Consider the following 25832-nt stretch of genomic DNA (forward strand, 5'->3'; position numbering starts at 1 on the left):
ATTTCCGAGCGTGGTACACCTTGAAACACAGGTCTACGCACAGCACCTTATCGCAGTCTGCACACCTAAAATGCGTGTCTGTTCTCTTGGAGCGAGGAGTTGTGTTGGCGCACGCATGACATCTCTGCGTGCGGCTGCCTTGGGCAGAGGTCTGAGGCACCCTCTCGCGTAAGCGCGTTGCCGCGAAGAGTGAGAATACCTCATGAGCGGTGGTGATAAACAAGCTAAGAGCAGTGCCAATCAAGATAGAAATCAACTTCCGCTGCCCCTGCGAGAGCGTGCCGACAAAGAGAAAAACTACGTTTCGCGCGCCTCTGTTGCGACCACGCAGCGGAACCGAAACCGCGAAAGCGCGTTGCCACTGAGAGCGAGAATACCTTGTGAACGGCGCTGATAAGCAAGCTAAGAGCAGCGCGATCAAAATAGAAATCAACTTCCACCGCCCTGCAAGAGAGTGCCGACAAAGAAAAAAATGACGTTTCGTGCTCCTCCGTTGCGATCACGTGGCGAAACCGAAACCGCCAAAGGGGCGTTGCCGCAGTCTGAGCGACGTGCTGAAGCTAGCAATCAGCTCTGTTTATCTCCCCAAGAAGGTAGCACCAATTTCAAACGCATTTTGTAAGTGCTAAGAGGTGGCAGCACCTCCGGGTGAGCACGCATCGTCATTATGGCGCGAAATTTCAAACGGAGGGTCGGAACCGTACCCGTACGGCAAAGACCTTGCGGCACAGAAAACCGCCGCCATACATGTACGGCAAAAACCTTCAAAGGGTTAAGGTTCTTGCCGTTCGGTGGTGTCTTTTTCATTGAAAGAATTCGCCGCTGTCAATAATGTCACCTCCTCTGCCTCTGTAATCTTCGTGATTGGCTTCCAAGCTTAGCATAGCGTGTTGCAAGCTGCCAGTGAGGCAGCTTTGCCTCAGCACAGCGATGTTACGCGGTGAAGCCTAACAAGCGTGGGAAGGGCAGTTGTCACGAGTATAGGTCGGCAGTGTGGGAGAATACTCACTCACCATAATTTTTCCAGGCCCCAAACTCACTCACGTTCACGCTCACCTCCACTCACAAGCACTCACTCACACTCATCTCCGCTCACACTCATCTCCACACACACTCACTGGCCTGCACTCGCATTCATCTCCACTCACACTCACTGGCATGCACTCGCACACACACAAGTCACACACACAAGGAGAGAACGAAAACAAAGTTATTTGCGTGCGTAAGCGGGCAAAAGGGCATGCAATAATTAAGAGTGACAAAAAAACTAATTTACTCACGCAGTCAACTGCAGTACTTAGGTGCAGTGACAGTTTCGCTCACCACTACGAGCTTTCCAGTCACGGTTGCCAGTGGTTTACAGCCATATTCAAATGTTTTCGTTCGACAATTTGTTAGCCTTGACCAGTACTTTGCTATGCAAAGAGCACCGAAAGAGAGCTTAAGGGAAACAAGATAAAGAGTAGAGACGGCCGTACCGCTGCAATTGTGTTAGCTTATTTCACTTCAGAGATAGCGCGCAGCAACGAGCTTAGACGAAGCGTGTATTAAATGCGGACATTAGAAATAAAAGCAATGCCAGGTAAACTTTATTCCACAAGGTTTTACACAAAAGGTGTCCCACAGTAATAGACTTTACAGATATTCAGATAAAATTAACGGCATAGATACCAGCATTTTTGCTGTATAAATTAAGTAACTGCCGAATCAAAAATACGGCAAGCAATGTACAAACGTAAAAGTGTTATTTCAATCACTTTAGAAAATTGTTCAGGAATACAAACCTGCTCTATGTAAATGATATAATCAACAAGTACAGAGATCTCCTGTGTTTCGTGCCTGACAAAAATATAACATGAGACGACAAATATTCATTATAAGCAGCTACAGACTGCACGTTTCAGGGTATGCAGGGGTCAGTCATGCATCGACCTTGTGTCTTTCTACATGGATCACTGTACATCAATATAATGTATTCATCCGAGGTGCTGGGATTGCTTCACCCTAAAAAGTGCAATAGATGAGAATGTTTTAAACAGATTCAAATAACTCTCTCTCACATACAGCAGCTTAACTACACATGTTTTGAAGATTCATGGCGGTTAGCCTTTGCGCGTTCCAAAGACTTCGAAAAAAAATGGAGACGAGTAGTTACATAGAAAGCAATAATTTCACCAGCAAGTGAATGCGCGCGAATGGGGCACCTGACCGCAACTTCCCGTTTTTTTCTGATGAGTTCAGTAATGTCCATCACGCTTTCATGATGAAGCTCCCGAGTACTGAAACACTGCAGCTTGTGACAAGCTTTTCAAAATCTCTGATAAATCTAAGGAGATGGCCAGACAGGTACAGCAAGCCTCCCTTGTCCCGCAGCTAGACGTGTGTAATCAGCTGCGCTCAGCTGACTAGCGTATTCTTTCTTGGTTAATAGAATATCGCAAGAGTGTTCACACTTTGTTTTCAGAACAATCTTCCTAGTCACATAGCTGCAAATGTAAAAAATGAGCCTTTCATCACTTTTTTTTAGACACGCTTTCGGCGTGATCCGGTTCTGCACCGGTCAGGTTGCCTTCTTCTATTAGCCTTTCGATCAGGCCACATTTATCTGGCTTGCACCACCTGCAGCATCTTTATCAAGAAGTGTAGTGAGTACACTTGGCTCTGAATTGTTGCATTGATGCAATGCCTAGCAATGCGGCAGAGGTGCATAACTACGGAAGAGAAGAGAGAAAGTAAAGAAATACCGGGAGCGGTGATGCAATGTGGGGACGACATTACGCCGTATAATAGCTCAATATGATAAGCGAGAGAGGTTAGGAGACTGGAAGTGGTGATGTAATGCGGAGACGACATTACTAAGATTACGCCGTATGACTAAAAAGGTGCAGGGGCTTTACTTTACATATGATAGGTCAATGAGAAGAGCAAAAGAAGAGAGGTCTGGAGGTTATATGATGCGGAGACAACCGGTCAACCCGACAGAAACATTGAATCTTACATCTGCGTCATCTGCATTTGTCCGGCCCCTCCTCCATTTAGGAAATTTTCCATTTATGCACAAATTTATTTTTCTAGATTGAAATGAATATATAACTATTTCTCGTCAGCCATTTACGCATCTGTTATGTAAAAGTTCAACTGTTACAACAGCCTTGTTATATATTCCGCGAGTCCTCTCATAAGTCATCAACATGTAACTTGTCTCATGCTATCGTATGCAAATGACCCGCCAGTGGGATAGTTGTAAGCATAATTTATTGCCTAAGGTAGGATTGCTACGTAAACTAGCAAGCATTTATTGCGCATGACGCTGTTATGTGTGTTTGCATTAAAGTACAACCCTTGATGCACTGCAAATATTTCTATTAACATTAAATATCAGTACTGCTATTGCCTTCAATGGCAGTAAAACGTGGGAAGTTTACGTCCTTATAATAAGTTGACTATATTCATTATGTAATTACAACTACGTATTAATTGATCAGCAAGTATAGTTGCTATGTACGAACCGGCGAGCAAACTGAATAAGTTGCTAAATTTACTTTCATGTTAAGAATGAAACAGCAGAGCGCAGAAGGCAGTCTTGTAAAGCAAATCCAACGCCTGAAATAAAGGAAAGTAAATGAAAGGCGCAAAGCGTTAGCATGAGCAAGCCATTTATATCTGCTTCGTTCTCCTGATTAGGCTCGTGATCTCATGATTATTCTATTTTGCAGCACATTTACGTTCGTCATGCCACATCTAACTAAATGCTTCTGCTCACAATGAAGTGTGCACTGAATGTGTGCCTGAAACAGCCCCATAAGTACGGACCATTGCGGTGAAAAACCTGCAAGCATAAAAGGAAATATACAAAATCCCTGTATTTACAGCACACAAACGCGTTCTCTAGCTGGGCGGTGAGTCGCTGCAGTATTATCTTGCAGTTACGTAGTATACTATAGGAGTGAAATTATCGCAATGTTGCCTAACAGCGACCAAAATATCAAGCGCGTAGCAGACAACCGCCGCTTTGGTGCAGCTTCCACAGCAGAGAAAGCCCGAGGGTGCACCAAAGCAGCACGGCAGCGTGGCAGTTCTCCTGAAAAGCTTCACCCTACCAGTATTCCAGGTCACCCTAGCACGGTTTGGTTCAATCAGGAACGCAGGTGCAAAATTGGACAATAAATGGGCATAACCGTCTCATGTGCACACTTGCAAGCACCCGGCGCCAACTTGTTGCGCTGGCAGATGGGGAGAAGAGGTGCCCGTCCGAAGGAAGAGTAGGCGCTGCTGTTATACATGCACGCACGCGCACATACAGCTCGCATGACTTCCAACAGTCGTGTCTAGGCGACTCGTCGGCGCCTCCCTAAAGGCGAAGAGGCATCCCTCTGGCGCCGCCTGCAAAGGTCTTCCCATGCCCGAGTTTGACTGTGCTTTACGCTCGCTCTAACAGTTGCACTTCTTGTTTAGTTGTTCATTTATTGCACAAGACATGACTACTCATTAGCTGAGCTAGCGTACGCTTGGCGCACAAGCGAGTAGTCACCCGTGTATTCGAGACAATTGAAAGAGTTGTTTAACGTGCATTACACTAAAAAAGCCTTTACGTAACAATAAACTATGTAAGTGATGAATGAAGGCGCACCATAACAATTGGGCTTGTCTTCTTGAACACTCAAATGCATCGCGTTAGCACTAATGTACATTGGAAAGTGACAGTCAACTGCCGAGAAAAGAGAAACGGGCGTGACGTGTAAATACGCACCCCAATAAAAAAATTTTTGCGAACAGTGAATTTTCAATGAGAAATTTACTCGTAGTGACATGGCTGATTTGAATCCACACAGAACAAGTAAGTGTTGCTTAAAGACCAATTTAGTCTCCTCACTCACATGCCTCCCAACTTTACATCTATTGGAAGCTGTTCCACTTCCATCAATGAGAACAGATGATTGTTTTGCTCATTCATATCAACTGATGCTTCGAGCACTAAAGTATATTTGAATAATCAAGTCAAGTCGCGCTTTCTAGCACCTGCAAATAATCGCATATTCATAGAAATAATGCACGTGCATATCATGGTAATGTGAGTGGCAATGCACGAGCGGTGACCTTGACATGGGACGTTAACTTTTGATGGTTCAGATAACGATATATAAGACAGATTGTTGCTTTTTTAACGCGATAGCGTTTAGAAGCTTGTTTCACAGAAAATCCGGTGTCGGCATTGCCGGTGCTGTTGGCCGTGAGCGAAAATTTCCGATAAAGGTAATAAATAGACGATAACCTGAAAATAAAATTGCGGGCCGGGAATTTGACCCCAGGAACTATGGGTTGCGAGACCAGCATGTTAACCCATTCAGCCACTGTCAGTTGATGGTGCGCATGCTCCTAAACCGGGTTTTGTATGAAGAAAAAAAGAGTTCGGACGTGGCACATGCTCATGCCTTCGATGCTGCGTCCACTTCCTCTTCGATAGGCTCCCGCCAACAACAGCCTCCCATAATTTCCGATGCAAACATAGCACGTTTATGCTATCGCGTTCCATTCTTGAATGGAACTTTAAACTTCTTCAATTGTTGTGCTAGCTGTGGTATACTCACCCACGTTCATACTGATGTCTACTCACGCTCACTCACTCACCTTCGTATATCTACTAACACTCACGAGCACTCACTTACATTCATACCATCATTCACACTCTTATTCAGACTCACCTCAACTCACAAGCACTCACTCACATTCACACTCACCTGTACTCGCTAACTTACATTCACGCTCACCTCCACTCACCCACATTCACACTCACCTGCACTCACACTCACGTTCACACTAATTTCCACTCACACTCACAAGCAGTCACTAACGTTCACACTCACCTGTACTCGCACTCACTCACGTTCACACTCACAGGCACTCACCATGTTTACACCCACTTCCACCTGCACTCACAGGCACTGAATCTCGTTCGCACTCACTTCCATTCACACTCACTGCACTCAGTCATGTTCACACTCACTGGCACTCACTCGCTCTTGCACTCATCTCCACTCACACTCATGCCTTTGAAATGAGTGCAAGTTAGTGTGGGTGAGTGCACTCATGAGTGAGTGTGCCAACCTATGGTCACGGGACATAGTACATATTCCATAATTATACACACGTGCACCTGCCATCTCCTGTCACTGTACGAGCACCGATATGCCTAGTAAGTGTACTGGCAGGCCTTCAGGGCTTTTTCAGATGTGCCTGTGAGGATTTGAGCCCTTAAGGGCAGTAAAAAAACATGCATTCATTTTTTCTGACTGCTCGATTTGATTTTTCGGACGCTTTCATGGCCCCGAGAGAGTACGAAAAATCGGCTGTTGACTGTACAACTGACCAAGAGGATGCTTCAAATGGTCCGTGGGACAAACGCGCGGTGGAATGAGAACAGAAATGACCGTCACATTGAGGAATCGTCGGGAAAGGAACTGTGCCGCCTCTTCTTTGAAGGAGCTTGAGCTCAAAAAGCAAAGTGTTGGCTGACGCGATGATGCAGGTGACCCTCATCCAAGCCAAAATAAACTCTTGAAAGCAGTGAAACACAAAATGGAGGCATTATGCATGGGCTAAGAATATGTGAAGATAGTTGCGGTACACTTTCCAACTGTCGAGAAAGAAATCTCACTTGTGACAAAGTTCAGGCCTAATACCAATGATCTGCTATCACTTGATAGAAATAGCTCATTTTCGGAAATATTTGCTTCTGTATGCACCTCTTTTTACTCGTATTTGAATATCTTTGACTTGATTTACAATGGGCTTTATCATTTTTCTTTTTTATTATATTTTATTTGCAGTGCATGCATTTTACTATCTCCTACCTTCAGTTTCCTATTTTGAATAAAAGAAACATTATTTACTATTCAAACTGGACTAAGTTCTTATTTTAAAAAATTTTTTTAAATGCTTACTTGAGAGTGACAGCATCGGGCGATGTGGTGTCAGCCTGTCTTGACATGAAATAAAGTTCTGTGTTGCTCAGGGAAAACCTAGAAAACTCGAGGAACTTGAAAATTCCAACTTGGTAGACACCCTGTTGATCACGTTACCACACAGTCACCTCTTCCCCACTCTCCTTGCGCTGAATTAATAATCTCTCGCATTTCTTTCAGCGCTCTGAGCTTCCACGTGCCCCACAGCTGTTACATGAAAAATGTGCAATGGTCTTTCTTGCATACTGCGTCCCGGAGCGCACACTTCGACGGTGTTTTTGCCGCTCGAACTTTTCATGCGAGATGACATTTGCAACTAATTTTTTCCTCAGCTGACGTTTTGATAGTGTTTTTGCTAGATTTAGCAGCCATTCAGGCTCCAAGTACGTGCTTGAAATAGCCGTAAACTTCAGTAAATTGAAACCACATCACGAAATTTGTTAAATTGCAAAAAGAGAATGCTCAGTTTTTAATGGAACTAAGATTGGTGAATGAAAATAGTTAATTACATTGTGAATTTCATTAAATCGAGGTTCTTATATCGTGGTTTGACTGTATTTGCCTTCAGTGTCCCTTTAAGGAAACTGTGTGATGTGATCATTCTGGAATGATAAAGTTTCATTTCAGATAAGAATGACAAATTTTCAGCTGTATGATAGTGCTCAGAGCACACATGGCCTTCTTTGGCCACCTCAATAGGCTGAACTGCTGCAATTAGTAGTGATTGTGCGTGTTCGTAGAGTCTTCTGCACTTGGAAAAGTATAGACTGCTCTGAAATTTTGGACAATGAAGGAAGATAAAAGCTTAATAAATGAAGCCACAAGAATGTCTTAATCGATGAGCATGAGTATCTGACAGAACCATGTACTACGTATCATACTACCCAGAGTTCCCTCTAGTAATTATTGTAGGAAACTCTGCCTTTTTTGGGTTAAAGAGTAGGGGTGCTTCAACTGCCACCTTTTGTATTTAGTAATAACTACGACAATATTCCATGAGCTAAGTTTGTGAACAGCTGTGCTAACTGCTCCAAAATATACTTGGCAAGGTAGGTTCATCAAAAGCCTCTCCCCCCCAAACAAAAACACTCTCTCACACACAAAGAAACAAACAAATATGGCTGAGAACCAACTGAGCTTGAAGGCCTTCAATGGATTAATATTAATCATATTTATGATTGTGATGCAAAGCTGGCAATGCGACAACAAGCGCTGGCGAGCTGATAAATGTGTCATCTGTAATTTAGTTTCGATAGAATGCAGTTTATTGTGTTATGTGGTCCAGGTCGACGGCAGCCTGACTGCACACACTGTGGTGATCGACCAGAGCGCCGCTGCCGCCACTGTGCTTGCTGTCGTTGTGGGAGTAAAAAGGAGCCTGAGCGGCAGTTGCTTTGTGACGAATGTGACCGGGCTTTTCACTTGGGCTGCCTCGAGCCACCTTTAGAAGAACTGCCAGAGGAAGAGCACTGGTATGTAATGGAAGGGATGCCAACTGGACCAACAGTTTGCTTCCACCACCTTTAGTCCACGGATTTTTTCTTGTCACCATTGTAGAAGCAGATAAATATGTGAATACAGGGTGTCTGCCAACCGAGAATTCTCAGGGATTTTGAATAGTCTGGTAATATTCAGGAAAAACTTGGGGAATTTGTGCTTCTATCAGGGAAAATTAGTGTCATTTTAGTGGAAGGCAACGAAAGTCGCCCTAATGCGGGCTTGAGTAAAAGAACGGAATCGTAATGAATTGTCTTTGACGCCATGTCGTCGGCCGTAGGAGTTTCCAGTGTACAGTCAACGACCGATTTTTGGGACATGCCTGATAATGCGAATGGCTTTGTGGTACCACCACGTACCCGATAGAGTCAATCTATTAAGAATGTCAGACATTTCGGACGTAGGAACCCTTTGCTATCCGGTTTTCCACACTTTTTGCCGCGACCACAGGTCCAAAACAGCGTTAATCAAAGCCAACACATCCGTTTTGATTATCCCGCTGCCTCAAGCCGGGACTCTCGCACGCAGATCCACTGGCAGCCATAGCTAACACCACGGCAACGCATGGCCTAGCTGCTTCAACGTTCGCTGTTAAGGTTCTTGCCATTCGGTGCCGTGTTTTTCACTGAAAGAATTCGCTGCTGTCTGCAATGGCACCGACTCTGCCTCTGTAATCCTCGCGATTGGATTCCAAGCTTAGAAAGCACAGCGTGTTGCTTAATGCCGGTTCCAGAAAGGCAGCTTCGCCTCATTGCAGCAAAGTTAACGTGGTGAAGCATGCGTGAAATCTTGTGGTGAAGCTTAGGCGTCGGAAGGGGCAATTGTCACGGGACACAGTACGTATTCCTTGATTAAACAAGCATTCACCCGCCGTCTCCTGTCACAGTACGAGCACCGATATGCATAGTAAGTGTACTGGTAGGCCTTCAGTGCTTTTTCGGACGTGCCTGTGGTAGTTTGAGGCTTTAAATGCAATAAAAAACATGCATTCATTTTTTCGGACGTTTTCGCGGCCCCTTGGAAGTCCGAAAAATCGGACGTTGACTGTACAACTGACCAAGAGGATGCTTCAGATAGTCTGTGGGGTGAACACGCATCGGAACGAGGACGAGAACAGAAAGAGAGGCATAAATAAGAGATGCCTCAACCTGCACCAAGCCGTCGCATTGAGGAATGATTGGGAAAAGAACTGTGCCGCTTCTTCTTTGAAGGAGCTTGAGCTCAAAAAAGCAAACAAAGTGTTGGCTGATGCCGAGATGCAGGTGACCCTCATCCAAACCAAAATAAACTCTTTAAAGCAGGGAAATGCAACACTTGAGGCATCGTGTGTGGGCTGAGCGTACATCGGGACAGTTGAGGTTGACTTTCCAGCTGCTGAGAGAATCTCACTTGTGACAAAGTTTGGACCTAATACCAATGAACTTGCTATCAGGAGATAGAAATAGCTCATTTTTGAAAATTTTGGTTCTGCATGCATCTCGTTTTATTCGTATTTGAGAATGTTCGACTTGATTTGCCATGGGCTTTACCATTTTTTCTAAGGATATTATTCACTGTCCATTATACTAACACCTCCCTTTAGTTTTCCATTTTGAATAAGGTAAGCACTACTCCTTACTATTCAAACTGGATTAAGTCGTTTTTTTTTTTTGTTGACAGGCTTACTAGAGTGTGACAGCATTGGGCGACATGGTGTCAGCCCGTCCTGACACAAAACAAAGTTCTGTGTCACTCAGAAAATTTCGCAAAGGCACTCAGGGAGAACCTGGAAAACTCGGGGAATTTGATAATGTCAACTTGGTAGACACCCTGGAATACAGTTGAGCCCAGTTATAAGGATATCACTGTGCATTTATACTGTGTGATTGCTTGAAGAGGAAGCAAAGCATGAAAGTTTATGTTGAAAAGGTATTGATAATGGAAATTTTATTATTCAGTGCAGACTGATAATTGAGGTTTTTAATAAAGGCCATTCAGAGAAGACAAATAATAATAATAATAATAATAATAATAATAATAATAATAATAATAATAATAATAATAATAATAATAATAATAATAATAATAATGATGATGATGATGATGATGGTTATGATGATGGTGATTATGATGATAATAATTTATTGCTAAAAATAAAGTATCAGTTATAACGTACAGGATGCTTAAGCCACGTAGGGCTTGAAGGGCCGTGCCTGGCAGGCACCCAATAACTCATATTAACCGGAACATTGTAAGAGAGAAAAAAAAAATGCATACACATATATTGTAGAAAATTCTTGTATCCATCATTTACAGGTATTTTTATAGCATTTCAGTGCATACAATAAAAAAAAAGCATACAGCTTGCATCTATGAGAGATGGCTATGGAGTACAGAAACAATGCTCAGAAATATTTCAGTAAACCCAGTTTTAGTCACCAACTTGGCAATTTGTTAGCATAACACAGCATAAGTGCAATGTAGGCAACATATTACTGATGTTGAGAAGTATTCATCACTGAGGCTTCTAGTGAAGATCCGCTGCTTCAAGGATGACATGCAAGTGTTTGCAGTTGAAAGCACTCATAATTCGGGGCAGTGACTCCCAATTTTTGTCATCAGGCAGTTAAATGTACTGAAGATAAGTTGTAGAAGTAATGTTCACCACTGCCTGACAGCCATATAGGATGAAAATGACAAAAATGAAGTGAAGCTTCAAACTGCTATTCAATGGCTGGGCAAGTTAAGTTGGCTTTGTTATCATCTTTGTGCCCAGAAGATTGTGCCTTAGTGGGGCCCATGCTGGCAAAGCAAGCAAAGAATGCAGCACAAGAGCAGGTGCACGGATTTATCCTGTGCACGTGAGTTCTGCTTGTGAGTGTTACAACAGCGTTCTGGGTCTACATATCGCCTGCTGTGCCATTGCCTGCTGTGCATAGTGTCATTGCCTGCTGGCAAACTCTGATGGTCACAGTGTGGTGTTTGTAATATAAGAGTTCTTTATAACTGGGATTGTTATTAGCGTACTCAACCTTATATGGCAGGCCTGCAGTTATCTTTGTAGTGCTGATATCAGCCTGAGCAAGAAGTGTGTGAAAGCACATCTGGTGCCTTATTCACTGTGCTTTTGTTAATTTTCACAGAGGGAATTACTAGAGGGAACTCTGGCACTAGTGTCTATGGGAGCTGCGAGTATGGCAGTTCAGCCAGCATGAAAAATGGTGGTTAGTATATGTGGATTTGTCTAAACTTCGTCCTTCTGGCTTCAAATGGCATTGTGACTTTGCAAATAGATCATTTTGAACAAAATATTTCATTACAAATGCAGTAGTTTGCAATGATTGTGCACTTATTGTCTTCTGTGTTCAGAAAAATAGGATTACTTCAAAATATAGGCCAATAAAGGCACATAAATCATAGTCAATAAAAAACAAGAATGTCTGAAGCCACTAGCATGATCAGACCATACCCATGTACAGTCGACTTCTCTCAATTCGACTCTGACGGGACCAACAAAACTGATCGCATTATCTGACGAGTCAAACTAAACAAGATGTAAAAAAAAAGAGAAAACTTCAGAACACATCGCCGATTCATTTGGCAATATTTGTCCCATTCTAACACACTCCCGAATCAAACATGCGCCTGCTTTTTATGTGTCCAAAGTAGGAAACTTAACGTAGAGATAACTTTAAAGCTCCTGAACAAAGTAGAAATCTGTTATGCACACGAGTTCTTGGCAAGAAAAATGGGCAGGGGTCTAATGTGTATTGCGCAGTGGTGGCCGGTTTCTTAAAGTCAGCTTCGCCGCAATGCATTTGCTATGAGGCAAAGCATGAAAGCACAGTGTTTGGCTCATTTTCATGGACAAAAAAAAAGTGCTAGTTAGGATCGGGTAAATACTGTAATCAGACATTTTGAGCTACCGTTATTGCTTGAACATCATCCTAGGGCAGGCCAAAGTTAGGTGCTTTTGATGGGAGGTTGATGTGTGTTGATGTGTGTTTAATGCAGTCACTGTCCCCTAAGCTCTGCCGAGACAGACACTGCCATTGTAGGGGTCGCTATTTGGGTCACCATAGAGGTCAGGCACCCTCAGTTGAGATAGAATTAATGGAAAAACTGAATTAAATGGAATGGAATTAACGGAAGTCTACTGTACTAACCATCATTCCCATGGAAGCTGTATGATCTTAGTGCTGGAGTTCTCTTTAGTAATTTTGATAGACAACTGTATGAATCCTCATACTCGGTTCCATACTTTGCAGGCAATGCTATGGTAGCTTCTCAAGTTGTGCAGTCATAGAACTATCACTTTGCATGTTTTGCAGTGCAGTTGTTTTTGATCTGCCACGCTTTCTACAGACTACTTCGCATATTACAACTTGTTTACGTTAAGTTATGTGAAGTTGCGTACTATTTATTTCTGTAACGTTGTGTTCCCAGTATGTGGTGTACTACGTTTTGGTCATAAGCGCAATTTGTGTGCTGTGGCCACTGCTCGCAGAAACCTGTCATTGTGCTCATTCAGCAGTAAGTATGTTAAGACCTGTGGCACTTTCATGTAATAATTGCATCATATTTTGTGATATAAAGGTATGAGACTTAATGTCGCATTAAATTACATGGCTTGCACATATATTTTTCTTTAATATGTGATGAACTACTTTTTGGTTGGGGATGCAAGCGGTAAGAAAAGTCTCTCGGCCCTTGTAGTATTGTCCACAATGCATGAAACAGAGTATAGTCACTTTCTTTTGACCATGAAAGTTGGCTGAACGGTCACTGCTAATTCAGCTTTTCTCAATTCACAGCTCATGCTTAATTAACTATTCCTGGTCCTTATGCCAAAAAAACCCTTCATGTATCATCATCATCATCATCATAATTAACTCGTGTTTGATCCTGCTTATGTGTTCTTGAGTGTCCACCCAGACATGAATGGAATGCGTGCAGTGCAAAGGTTGTTGAGTTTCTGGGCAGCGTACAGCACTACAGTGAAATTCACTCACCGCTTCTGCGTGTACCCTCCTTCAAGTCCAAGCATATCTGATGTGCAGAGGCTTCATTCTTCATTATGTGGTTCAACATTGCTTTGCTTAATCAAGAAAAATAATGCATAGTCTTTAGTGAAAACGTTCTCTAAAATGTAAATAAAAATTGCATAAAAAATTATCTTCAGTAGAAGCATATTAAATTGATACTTGACTTCTATTTGTTGACATTGCATGATGGTTAGAGTTGTGCATGCTTCCCAGGTTCTGCCCAGACTGCAAGCATGATCCAACAGAGGTTGTTCGGCCTGGGGAAGCTTTGAAGGAGTCTCGGCGCAAGTCCCGGCTGCCCTCAATTGTTGGTGAAGGCAAACGCGACTGGGGCCGTGGCATGGCCTGTGTGGGACGTACGCGTGAGTGCACGTTGGTGCCAGCCAACCACTTTGGGGCCCTTCCTAATGTGCCTGTTGGTTCTCTGTGGAAATTCAGGCTTCAGGTGAGTTGTGTAGCTGGATTATGATTAGTGCAGCTCGGAGCTGCTTTTGTCTGTTTATTTTAAAGAAACACATTTTCTAATTTTCAATGTAAGCCACACATCAGGCACCATTTCTGGCTTGATTTACCATATAGACTCGTATAAGGGCTGCGCCCACATAAGGGCAACACCCCCAACTTTGCAGCCAAAAATTTGGGGAAAAGAATTTCCACCGGAGAAGCAATTGCATTCGGTGCCCCAATGCCCCGCGTGTGCATCGGAGTGGCCCTTAGACAGGCAGTCCCCTGTAAGAACCACACCTAGTCGAGATAGAGAAAAAAAAAAGTGCAGGCCTTACACAAGTCTATACGGTATGCTATTCTGTGATGGGATTTTCATGTGACTTTTGTGAAGCTTTAAAGAAAAATATAGCATGAGCAGATGAGATTGCATATTGTTCTCAGTTGTGTTCTCAGTTGTTCTCAGCAAGTAAAAGCTTTCTTCTGCCTGTAATATATATCTACATATTTCTGCCATTTCTATATGTGGCTGCTGTTTTCATTTCTTCCTCTTCGTCTTAGAATCCCTTGCTCTATCCTCAGGTTCACCTTGAAACCCTCCTCAGTTTTCTGATGATAAAGGAGAAGGGCTTAATGCACAAAAGCTGGTGATAGAAGCAGGAGTCAAATTCATGATGAGGAAGCCATATTATTTTTTGTAATGTGTCTGCGATGCTTGGTAAAAAAAAGCTGCAGTTTTTTTGGACCCAGTTATCTTTTTCCACATTATGTAATAATCTGTGAAATCTGAAATGAATGATATGACAGACTTGTATACTCGGATAGTTGCATTCTGAAGCACATTTTCAATTAATGAAAGTTGTGTATTGACTCCAAGGAGGAAAAATGGTGTAGCCAGAAGCAGATTGCTTCATTTTTCTCCACCTTATCCTACAGATAGCTTTATGGGCACATTTGCATTCGGCAGCAGTTGCAAATGGATATCTGCTCACCGTGCTACAAAATTGGGCAGAAAGCCGGGTAGCAAGTACTATTGATCTTGGACTAATTTATGCCACCTAAAAATAATAATTAAAAAAAAATTAAGAAAAGAAAGAAAAGGAAAAAAAAAAGAAGCTTTCATTTTGCTGCAGCTGATCAGCATTCAAGCTTCATTTTTATTTGAACCTCAATATGGCCAAATCGGTAAAATCTTCATTACTACTTGAAATTCAACCTTTTATGTAATGTCGCCAACCGTTTTTTTTACACGGATGGGGCAATGAATAATGTCTGATAATCAGGCAGTCTGAAAAGACTAATTTTGATAAAAAATAAATCAATTTTGTTGAATTTGATTATTCTGACTCCCTAGGGATTGCGAAAACGTCCAAAAAATCGGGCAGTCTGAAAAAATGAATGCATTCTTTTTACTGCCCTCAAGAACTCTAATCGTCAGTCGCGTTCGAAATAGCTCTGAATGGCTGCCAGCACAGTTATTAGGCGTATCGGTGCTTGTACTGTGGAAGAAGACAACGGGGGGCATGCATGTAATAATTAAGGAACACATAATATGTCCCATTACAACGGCATATTTCTGCTCTTAGTATGTTTCACCGCAATACACTGCACATGCTTGACCAGGTAACACCACTGTATTAACACCACCACTGAACACATAACACCGTGAAGCTGACTTTTGGGAACTGGCATCAGGCAATTCTTCTGTGCTTTGAAGCCATCTGCGAGGATGACACAGGCAGAGTTGGTGCCATTGTCAACAGTGCCAAATCCTTTCAGTGAAAAACATGGCACGGAACAACAGGAATTTTGTTAGCGAATGTCAAAGCGGCTAGGCCTAGCATTGCAGAGTGCACGCTAGCACAAAACAATCACATGACCACGTACCAAACACCATGTGGCCAAACAAAAATTGCTACGGATACCAGCGGATCGGCGTGCTAAAGTGCTGGTTTGAAGCTGCAATATAATCAAAATGGTGGCAGTGGTGGCTTCGATTAATGCTGTTTGGAACCTGCGGTCACAGCAAAAGTCGAAAGAATTAGATGGTGAAGGGTGTCGGCGTGCAAAATGGCAGACGTCCTTATTAATTGGCCCTAATGGTTCATGATGGCTGCTGCAAAGGTGTCCAGATTATCAGGCATGTCTGAAAAATCGGGTGTCCGAAAAATTGGTCGTTGACTTTTTATCGATAACTTGTTGCAGGAGCAGTGCACTCGATGAACACTTTTGTTTGCGGTGAATGTAATCGGTCAGCTCCAACCTTTTAATTGCTTTCACTGGGAATTTGTCCCCTTCTTCAGTGAGTGGAGGATAATGTCTTCTGACTTCAAGGTCATGGAGAGGGAGCTCTGTGGTATCCCGAAACTAGCATCGACATTAGTTTTCTCACCGATCAAGATCACTTGCGAGATACTATAGCTTTGTCCTCAATTGAGAGGGTACTACCGCCTCTACTACTCACACTTGTTACTTGCCACACAATGCAGGGAGAATTGGCAACAATGAAAACACCAAATGGGTGCTGATGTAAGGCACGTATGGAATACGGAAATACTATATTACTTACAGTTGCTGGCTGGTTATTCGGAGATCGAGAATTCGGACATGTTTGATTATTGAGACAGCTTCGCGGCGCCGCCACAAGTCACATAGACTTAATGTATTAGGATGATGGAAATTTTGGATGCCTTACAGCGCGTCGTGCGATAATTCGCGCTCCGACAGCACAGCTGTATGCTAATTTGGCCACCGAGTCGAGCAGAAATAGCAGTATTTTTTTTTTGCTAAGTCGTTGGCCATTTTGCTGGTGCTTCCTCGAAACCAAAACTGGTGAAGCCCAGTCAAACTAGTACTCCCCGGCCGCACCCCAACCGCAGGACAAGCCAAGCCAGTAAGTCATAAAGGCCAACATTACTAGGAATTCTAGTAACGTTGATAAAGGCTGCATTTGTGATTTGTGCGATTTGACGTGCGAGTTCTGTTCACTCTTATCATCCACCATTCATGACCAGCTCATCCATTTTATAATGCGCACAGAGTGTTGCTCTTTACCACTGACGAAGCGCGAAAAGCATGAGGAGGAATAACATAAAAGTAGGGGCGTGCAAATATTAAAAAAGTTTGATTATTATTGAATAATACATTTTTAATATTCTTATTCTATTTAAAAATTGGTATTCCAACATGTTTGAATATTTGATTGGATCCGAATATTCGAATCAAACCGAATATAGTGCTGCAGTGCCGGAGCAAGCACGGTTCTTAGAATTTGTTTCTATAGAATCTGAGAATTTAGAGGCGAGCTTGTGCTGAATTTTGTGCTGCTAGCGAAATTTCGCCTGTAAAGCATACGTAGCCTCTAAACGCCTTAGCTTTGCTGGAAGGCCAGCCTTTCAGTAGCAAGGGACACAGGTTTGTGGACAGCGAGCGTGCATTCGCTATCTGCAGCCAAGAGCGCAGCTCTTAGGCACCCGTTCCTGTGGCGAGCGTCGGCGTTGTCCTTCATAACCGAGCGAGCGAACGAGCACAGCGAAAGATGAAAATGAACGCAGAGCGCAGTGGGAGATAAAAGGTGGTGATAGCCAAGAGAGCATGAGGAGGAAAGTGGAGGAGGAGGGTATGGCAAAAGCGTGAGAAGAAAAGAAAAGTGTGGTGCCGCACAAGATGGGGGCTTTGCAGCAACGATGGCTATTAGACGGTGCCAGAGCAGCACGCGTCGTCTGTATGGAAACAGCACTTCATGAGCGGAGGTCTGTCTGCAGCGGCTGCTCTGAATCGTGCCCATGCATCACCTACGCGCGGCCTCTCGTGATCTCCCAATTAACGAGGCAGTTGCGCTACTTTGCTTTGTTTGCAACATGCTGCATGAGACAGATTGTCCACGCCAGCCAGTATATTGCAAAATGGAAACACGTATAAAGCTGCGCTCAAATTTAATATTAGGGAGTATTGTAATTGTCGAATTTTTTTTTTTTGCAGCACCAGCCCCAATTGTGAGCTTATTGCTTGACAGCAAGTGCGATGAATGACAACAGGCATAGGGTCAAATGCCTCCGAGTTTACGAATATTTGATGTTGTATATTAAGGCACAGCCTGGTCAGGACAGCTAGTGGGAATTACTAAATTTTCCAAGTTAACATGTGCCAAATACACAATGTTTTAGCATAACGGCTTACTAATCTGAGAGAGAGAGATAATTTAATTGAAAGAAGGCAGAGAGGTCGGCCTGAGTTAAGGTGCTCTAGCCTGCTACTCTGCACAGGGGGAGGGGGAACGGGGACATAAAGATGTGATGAGGGATCATGATGACATAGCAAGAGGGATGCGCAAAGGTGAAAGCAAGTTCAACACTCTGATGATAAACATTCACAAATGTCATCCATGAAGCCACGATCAGGTTTCGCCTCAAGTCTGTCGTCACCAATTTGAGTGAACTTAAAAATGGAGGCGTTAGGACGAAGCTGGTGTGGGCCTCCCCTGCGTGAACAGCACAAGCGCCAACCAAAATCTTTATAGCATGTAAAGAGCTGCGATAAGCGGCTCTAGCACAGTGAGCACTTGTAGGGCACTTTTAGCAGCCGGAGTCTCGAGACCACCGAGAATCACGCGCATTGATTCTACTAAGTGCTTCAGCATATTTTGTACACTCTCCTTCTCATTGTGTTCATCTCCTTGCTTGCCCGTAGTGTCACCGGTTTCATTGGCCCTATAATTCTTGGCTTCATGGCGCAGAGGACTGCTAGTGCCCGCTGGCATGGCCGTGGGCCTAGAGGGCAGCAATGGCCATTCCGTGTCTGTATCAGCCGGTGGAGGTGGATGTTTGCCACGTGCTCTCGTCGACCTTGAATTATCAGTAAACGCCGTTACCGTCCTCGATGCACGCACAGGCAGAGGTGGTCGTGGTAGCTGTGCCATGCTAGGTAGTTCTCCTGAAATTGTTTTGTGATGCTTCTGTCGCGAGCATTGGTCACTTTGGTGAACAGATTGAGCAGCCTCTTTACGTGAAGATTGGTCTCTTGCCATTTTTCGAAGAATACGAACCTCCTGTTTCATCTTCGGGCATTCCTTCGAAGTCGCTTCGTGAGAGCCAGTACAGTTGGGACATTTAAATGAGGACGCCTCACAGTCGGTGGTATCATGCTCTCCGCTGCAATGCGAGCAGGCGGCTTTGCTTCTACAAACAGCGCTCACGTGTCCTATCTTGTGACATTTCCGGCACTGAATAGGCCTCGGAACGAATGGTCGTACTCGGTGTATAACGTAGCCCACTTTGACAGACGCTGGTAATGTCGAAGAAGCAAACGTTAACTTGATACATCGGGAGTGCCCCAAGCGGTGAATCTCAAGAATGCGCACCGATGACCTCAAAAGACTCTTGAGGTCCGCATGCTTGATTTCAAGCTCCACATCGGAAATCACTCCAGTTGTTGTCTCCTTCCCGTAAGTAATAAAGGAGCGGACGGGGATTGCGCCAACTGTGGAATGGTCTTTAACTTTTCAAGTATTGCAGAATTTTTCACATCTATTGTCAGGATGTTTTTGTGAGCGTTGATACTGATCTCATTAATTTGCCCAGGGGCCGCACTTTCAAAATATTCGGTTAGAAACTGCCTGCTGAGGGAGTTCATGCTGTGTGACGCCGAGAGCGACACGTAAGAAACCATGGATTCCTGCTCACTCTGATTCGATGGAGTCGTCTCAGTCGACATACGGCGTGTCTTCTTCATACGACGGCCCATGACTACGGTGTACTCGTCAGAGTCCATGGCTTCTGGCGTTGAGCTCTCCCAGGAATCGAGCTTGTCCGAGCTTCCAAAGGCACGTCGTCCAAAAATAAGCGATGAAGTAGACGACTGACCTTGTTCAGGTGGTCGTGGGAACATCTTCTTGCTCATCGTTGATGAAATGACTCTCACGAAAATGGCAAGAACGTAAAAAAATGCATAACAGCGAGAGGCCCAGAGCACGAGTAAGCTCAGGGCACTTCTTTCTCTTCCTAATCTAGTCTTTAACATTGACAATGCGATTGCAATGTTCCAGCATAACCAATTAACTCAACTTGCAATAAATGCATGTCCATATCATTATTCGATATTCGATTCAATAGTTGAAGCTAAGTATTCGTATTTAAAAATTTTGATATTCGCACACCCCTACATAAAAGGCATCGCTAGCAAATCGCAGCTATGGACTAGTTAGGCCAAAGGCAAGCATATGTGCATGTTGGCCAAACTGGGCCATATTCTCGGGTGATCACTTTCGAACTTACTTTCACTTTCGCAATATTTTGTGCTGCTAGTCATGAGCAGCAGTGTTTCCGCACTGTGATAAGATTGTCATCTCTTGTAGACTCTAATGCGTCTGGCGCTGGTCGTGTCAAACTGAAGGTATCCTTGAAAGAAATGATCTGAGAATATGGCATACCTTTCTTGGCCACTTGTGGAATAAATGTACTAATTTTGTGGGTGATACAGTATTTCAGACTTCAGGTTATTCGGATGTTTTGATGGTCCTCGTCAAGTCCAAATTATCAGTCGGCGACTGTACCATACTACATAGAATGCACTTGTATGCGATATGATGTGCTGACAGGTGTGCCCCCTAGTGCCTCTGCTCAACAGCGCAGTCACCATGTGATGGCCTTCTGGATGCGGCCGATCTGGCGGCACATCTTGGAGGCCATGACCGGCTTGCCAGCAAATATGCTGTTCCTCTTCGGTGGCTGTTCTCTGCCACGTGGTGTGTGATTTGAAAGGTGCATTCGCAAACAACCGTATGTAAGTCAACCATTTGCCCACTGATGCCCGCAATTTATTGTCTCTGTCTTCGCGTGAGCAGTAAACTTTTGCTATATTGAAATCATGGATAGACACACTTGATTATTTCAGGTTAAAAATACATGGGGTTCTGTGGGCATGAACTTATGAAATGTTAAATACTTTGTTACTTCAAGAATTTTGTTATGTTGAAGTTCGTTATACTGAGGTTTATTGGATATAATCGCATAATGAATCCACTTTCTTTTTTCCGGGAAACCATGCTAAGTGTGTTTAGCATGTGAGGTAAACTTTATGGGAACTTTTACGAGAGCAAAAATTGAAATGTAAGACGGTAATGATTTTATAAATGTATTGGATAACTTACCTCTGGAGTAAATATACATGTCCACTATTTACAAACTGTGAAAGCTTCTTTATTGCACTTTGCATTGGACTCACCAGACCCGTTGTCCAGGTCACTGTCTGATTCTTCCACATCATGGTCCCACAACAGCTTGTCCTTGCTGCCATTCAGCACATTTGCAATGCCAGTCTTTTTGAAGCTTTATGCGATCAAGTCAGCTGGTAGTGAGTGCAATGCATCCAAGATCCAGGAACTCACCAGCTCGATGGACAGCCACTTAACCTTATCAGTCGGCATCAGGGCACATCCTTCCTTGGTCATCCAGGATGTGTACCAGTATCGCGTGTTATCCTTAAATGGCTTGTTCACATACACATCCAGGGGCTGCAGCACTGAAGTGAGCCCACCTGAAATGATCGCAATCTCAGTTCACAGCTCCTGTATTGTGCAGCGTATGTTTCTTCCAGCTGGCCACAAAAACTGTCAATCTCAAGGAGAGACAAGGCCAGGTCGCCATCCCCAGATTGTTGGAACTCAATCAGATGTCTTAAAGCAGCAGACATTTAACCTTTTTCTTGGACTCTCATGTGTATGCCTGTTGGGAAGTTGGTCTTTGCTATAGTCTTTCTATTCAAGCTAATGTATTGTGGCAGCTTCCTGGCCATCTGCTGTTATCACTAGCATCACAGTGAAACACTGCTTTTAGACACTGGTTGTTTGACAAGCATGCTGTCGTTGCCCTTTTTTCTCGACCTCCTGCTCATTTGCATGTCCAAGTTTATCGGTGTCTGATTCGCATTTTTGATTTGTGAGAAGATAAACTGTGTCCCGCCACAGGCGTATCACAAATCTGGGAAAAGTGAGGATCTTCTCCTCGTAGCAAGGAGGCAGTTATTGGCAACGCAACGTGTACCTTCTCAAACAGTTCATTGTGCTGCATGACCCGTGTGGACATGATGCCATGCTTTCTTGCCATGGCTGTGCGTGCGTCCTGATCATTTTGTCCCAAATGGTGCAGCCTTCTTTCGCAGGTTCCTGATATATTCAGACTTTTTTCACACAAAGAAACATTCCAATCTTTGGCCTGCAATAGGTGTGACGTCCGATTTGTAGCGAGGACCTTGTGCTGCTTCCGGAAATAGCGCATGCGGACTTTGTCAACACCAAAACGCCTTCTCAGGCTTCTTTCTTAGAAATGGATATAATGGACTTTTTTTAGTTTATAATTAAGATTTACTGATTATTTCACGCCTTTTTGGCCAAAATCTGGTTGCATGCAACGATGCTAGTAACGTCTGACGCAACAGTTCAAAACTCCTGTGAGCTGTCGGCTGCCTAGCAAAGTGGCAAATCGGTTGCTCTGTCAAGTTGGTACCCACACTTGCACTCTACTGCTGCTGCTGTGCTACCCCTGCTGCTGTGCTACCCCGCCTTACCAACACCGCGCACTCCTGTACGCTCTTGAACTCTGTGCATTATCAGTGTGCATTCACGTGAGCTGCTATTTGCATTTCGTCATAGCTTGTGAATGTTGTGCATAAACATAAACATTGCATGAGAGAACATGTTATGTTGCTTGACAATAAAGACATTTGTATGCATTGGATTTAGTTTGTAGCATTTTAGTGATCGCTTCACGTAGATTACATCTGCATTGAATTTGCATAGTAAACTTTTGATAATCGTCAATTTTGTTTTCCATTCTTTTCGGTCTTCGTTATTAGCTTAAATGAAGCTGCACCTCCATGGTCACTGGGATTGGCCACTCGCTCTGACAAATGATAAGAATAGAAAATGAAATGCACTGTTACAAAATACAGCCTCTGCACTACTTCATGTAATGCTTGTTGCTGCATGCAATGCGTTTGTTGTTTTTCAGCAGTGTCTGCTCACAAACAGCAACGAGCATTCTATGAAAGCAGAGGCCTGCAGTATTTTGAGGGCATGCTCACAATATACAGTGAAATCTCGATAATTCAGAATCTATTAATTCGAATTGATGGATAATTCGAACTGCTCTGTTAGTCCCAGCAAGGTCCTATGTGTTTGTATAGGGGAAATCCCCCGCAAAATTGAACTCCGAGAACTGCGCAATGGTTATTTCGTACAAAATTTCTTGCTTCCATGAACTGCGTGTCATAAAAATGACAAGCGTGTCATAAAAATGACAAGAAAAGGCGCACCGGGAGCAGAGGCTGAATCCAAGCAATTAGTGCGGCGTGCGCTCTCTTCCTGATCTGGCTTAAAAGGAGCAGGCAGGGTAGGAGGGGTGAGGCTTCTTGCGGCGCATGAAGTCACATGTTGATGGAGAAAAGATACTGTATTTTCTCTTGTATAGCCCACACAAATAATTTCATACAACAGCACTCGTATAATTGTAAAAACAGTCTCCATTTGCGGATGCATGGCTCATCCATGTTGTGTCTACTGCGGCCCAGTTTACCACCTCTTAGGCTGCTGTTCAGCACAGCTCATCATAATCCGAGTATTGCTTCGCTGGCACTGCATGCATGATTTGGCAACACTACCAAGCCACAAATTGGCAACCTGAAAAGAGAATGGGCGACCACGAAAGAGAAGGGGAGAAGGGAGCTTCAATGCGCGGGGGTGAGATGAGGATAGGGTTCTTTAGGAGATTATGAAACTTTTGATGGTGAACTTTGCCTTGAGGTGTAATTCTCATCAATTGGGCACTATATTTATAGGCTCTCTCCTTAGTTCAAACTTTGTTTTATTCGAATAAATTTCCGGTCACCTTCAAGTTCGAACTAACAGGATTCTCCTATACTGATAAGACCTCTAGTGCTGCTACTTCTGCCTGCATGACAATGACATAGATGCATTAGAAAAAGCAGTCGTCTTGCTGATGAAGACATGGCATAAAACTATCTTTAGCGGTCCTTCAGTGGTGTGCACTGGTCTCTTGCTTCGGCTTTGGCTTACCTGACAGTAATCACTGCAACCTCCCCTCTCCCTAGTGCTGGCAGGCAATGTTAGCTGCGAGTACTGTCAATGGTTATAACAAAGCAATTTCGGCTTCCTCTTTTCAACTTTGCTATAGTGAATTTTTACTGTATTCACTAGTACTGTGATTAAGGTGAGAGGTAGTATGATTAGTGTGCTATTCACATTTTTGACTATCTGCTGAAACACTTACACTTGCTGTGTTGTGTGTGCATTTGTATGTGTGCATGTGCAAAAGTTTCTGTGCTTGTGTCTCTTCAAGTGCTGGTGTTCAGAAAAAGCAACTGTTCAAGCTGTTTGAGCACGCAAAAAAAAGAGTACGAAAAATTCCTTCATGCGTGATGGGTTGCGAGTAATGTCCTATTGTATACTGTTGATGAGCATAGAGTAGGATGTCGTTTATCTTAAGTCTAACTGTGAGAAGTACTTGGAGTAATTTTTTAAGCTGTTCAGAAAGCAGTAGTGTGTGAATATCCAAATTTCAAATGTGAATTTAGCATTATGTGTTAGGTATTCATATGGTAATTTAAAAACCCATGTCCACTAGCAGCCAGTAAACTCATTACCTTTTTTCAGCTTTAGCTCTAGTGGCAATATTTGCTTGAAATAATCATTAATCATGCATTTTATATTCTATGATGTGTTGTGATGCGTTGAAGTGTGGATGTTGCGAGTGTCCCATCTGTGTATTTCCAGCAGTGCTAACAGCCCACAAAATATTATTATTTCTTTTGAACACATACAATTAACAGGAAAGGGAAAGCGAGGAGCAGGCTGGCTACTGCCACTGGAAGGGGCACAATGCCGCCCTACTCTTCACAAGGGAGGTGACAGCAACACAGAAATGGAAGATAGGAGGGAGGGGAGGAAAGAGGAAAGAAAGAGCAACAGGACAAATCTAAAATAATAAAGTAGAATACACAGTACAGATCACACACAGTACAGCTGATCACTGAAGGTCATGCAACTGCAGAATGGTAAATAGAAGAAATAGTATCGACGCTACAAACATGAACCTAAGTTAGTTAATTCGAGAAAAGTAAATAGAGTGTGATGAGCCTGATCACGTCGAGATGTGCAACCACTGGGGTACAAACATTCGTCGAGTGTCGTACACCACAGGCCAAGGAGATGATAGTCCCTCATTAGCCACGTACGCTGCGCACTGAAAGCGGGACACTCCAATATCACATGCTAGAGTGTCTTGCAGCAGCCGCAAGATGTACACGATGGACTGGCCACATGTCCTTGTCTGTATAAACGTTCGCGTTCGTTACAAATTAAGTTGAGAGCTGTTGATACACAGCAACTGGCGCCGTACACAGCAGCCACTGGAGTAGAATCCCCCCCCCCCCCCCCCTCAGTGCCTTGCACGTGACGGAAGATGGCGTGCTTCTTCCTCACTTCCCTTGCACATGCGGGATTGAGCCGCCATCGTCGGCTCACCCTAGCATGCTTTCACTTGCACATACAGCATACGGCGCATGTGGATGATGTTATGGACCTTGGTCCTTATATGTTACCTCACGGCAATAGCAGCGGCGATGGCAGAAATGCACCTGCAGTGTCCATATGATTGACATCGCAATAAAACAAACAATTATGTGGGGTCCACATTTTTGGTTGCCATTATACTTGTGGAGCACATGGCAGTGCAGAATTAAAATAATCGAAGAAATCTGAAAAATTGGTCAGCTGCAGTACCCTTAGTTGCTCAAGTTGACTTTAATAATATTGCTAGACTTTCACTTGGTTGGTAAACAAGTATTGCTTGTAAGCACTCGCTTCACTTTTTGAAATTGAGGAAGTTTATAG

General features: G+C 43.6%; 1 protein-coding gene across 1 annotated transcript in view; it reads left to right on the forward strand.

Moving 5' to 3' along the window:
- The window catches only part of LOC142587585 (E3 ubiquitin-protein ligase UHRF1-like), a 97177-nt gene that overhangs the window by 24772 nt on the left and 46573 nt on the right, over positions 1-25832 (forward strand). Inside the window, exons 7-8 of the mRNA XM_075698715.1 lie at positions 8248-8434; positions 13697-13928. Of these exons, the coding sequence (XP_075554830.1) occupies positions 8248-8434; positions 13697-13928 (419 nt within the window). The remainder of the gene's footprint in view (positions 1-8247; positions 8435-13696; positions 13929-25832) is intronic.

This window comes from Dermacentor variabilis, chromosome 1 (assembly GCF_050947875.1).
Source record: "Dermacentor variabilis isolate Ectoservices chromosome 1, ASM5094787v1, whole genome shotgun sequence".
Taxonomy (NCBI): Eukaryota; Metazoa; Arthropoda; class Arachnida; order Ixodida; family Ixodidae; genus Dermacentor; species Dermacentor variabilis.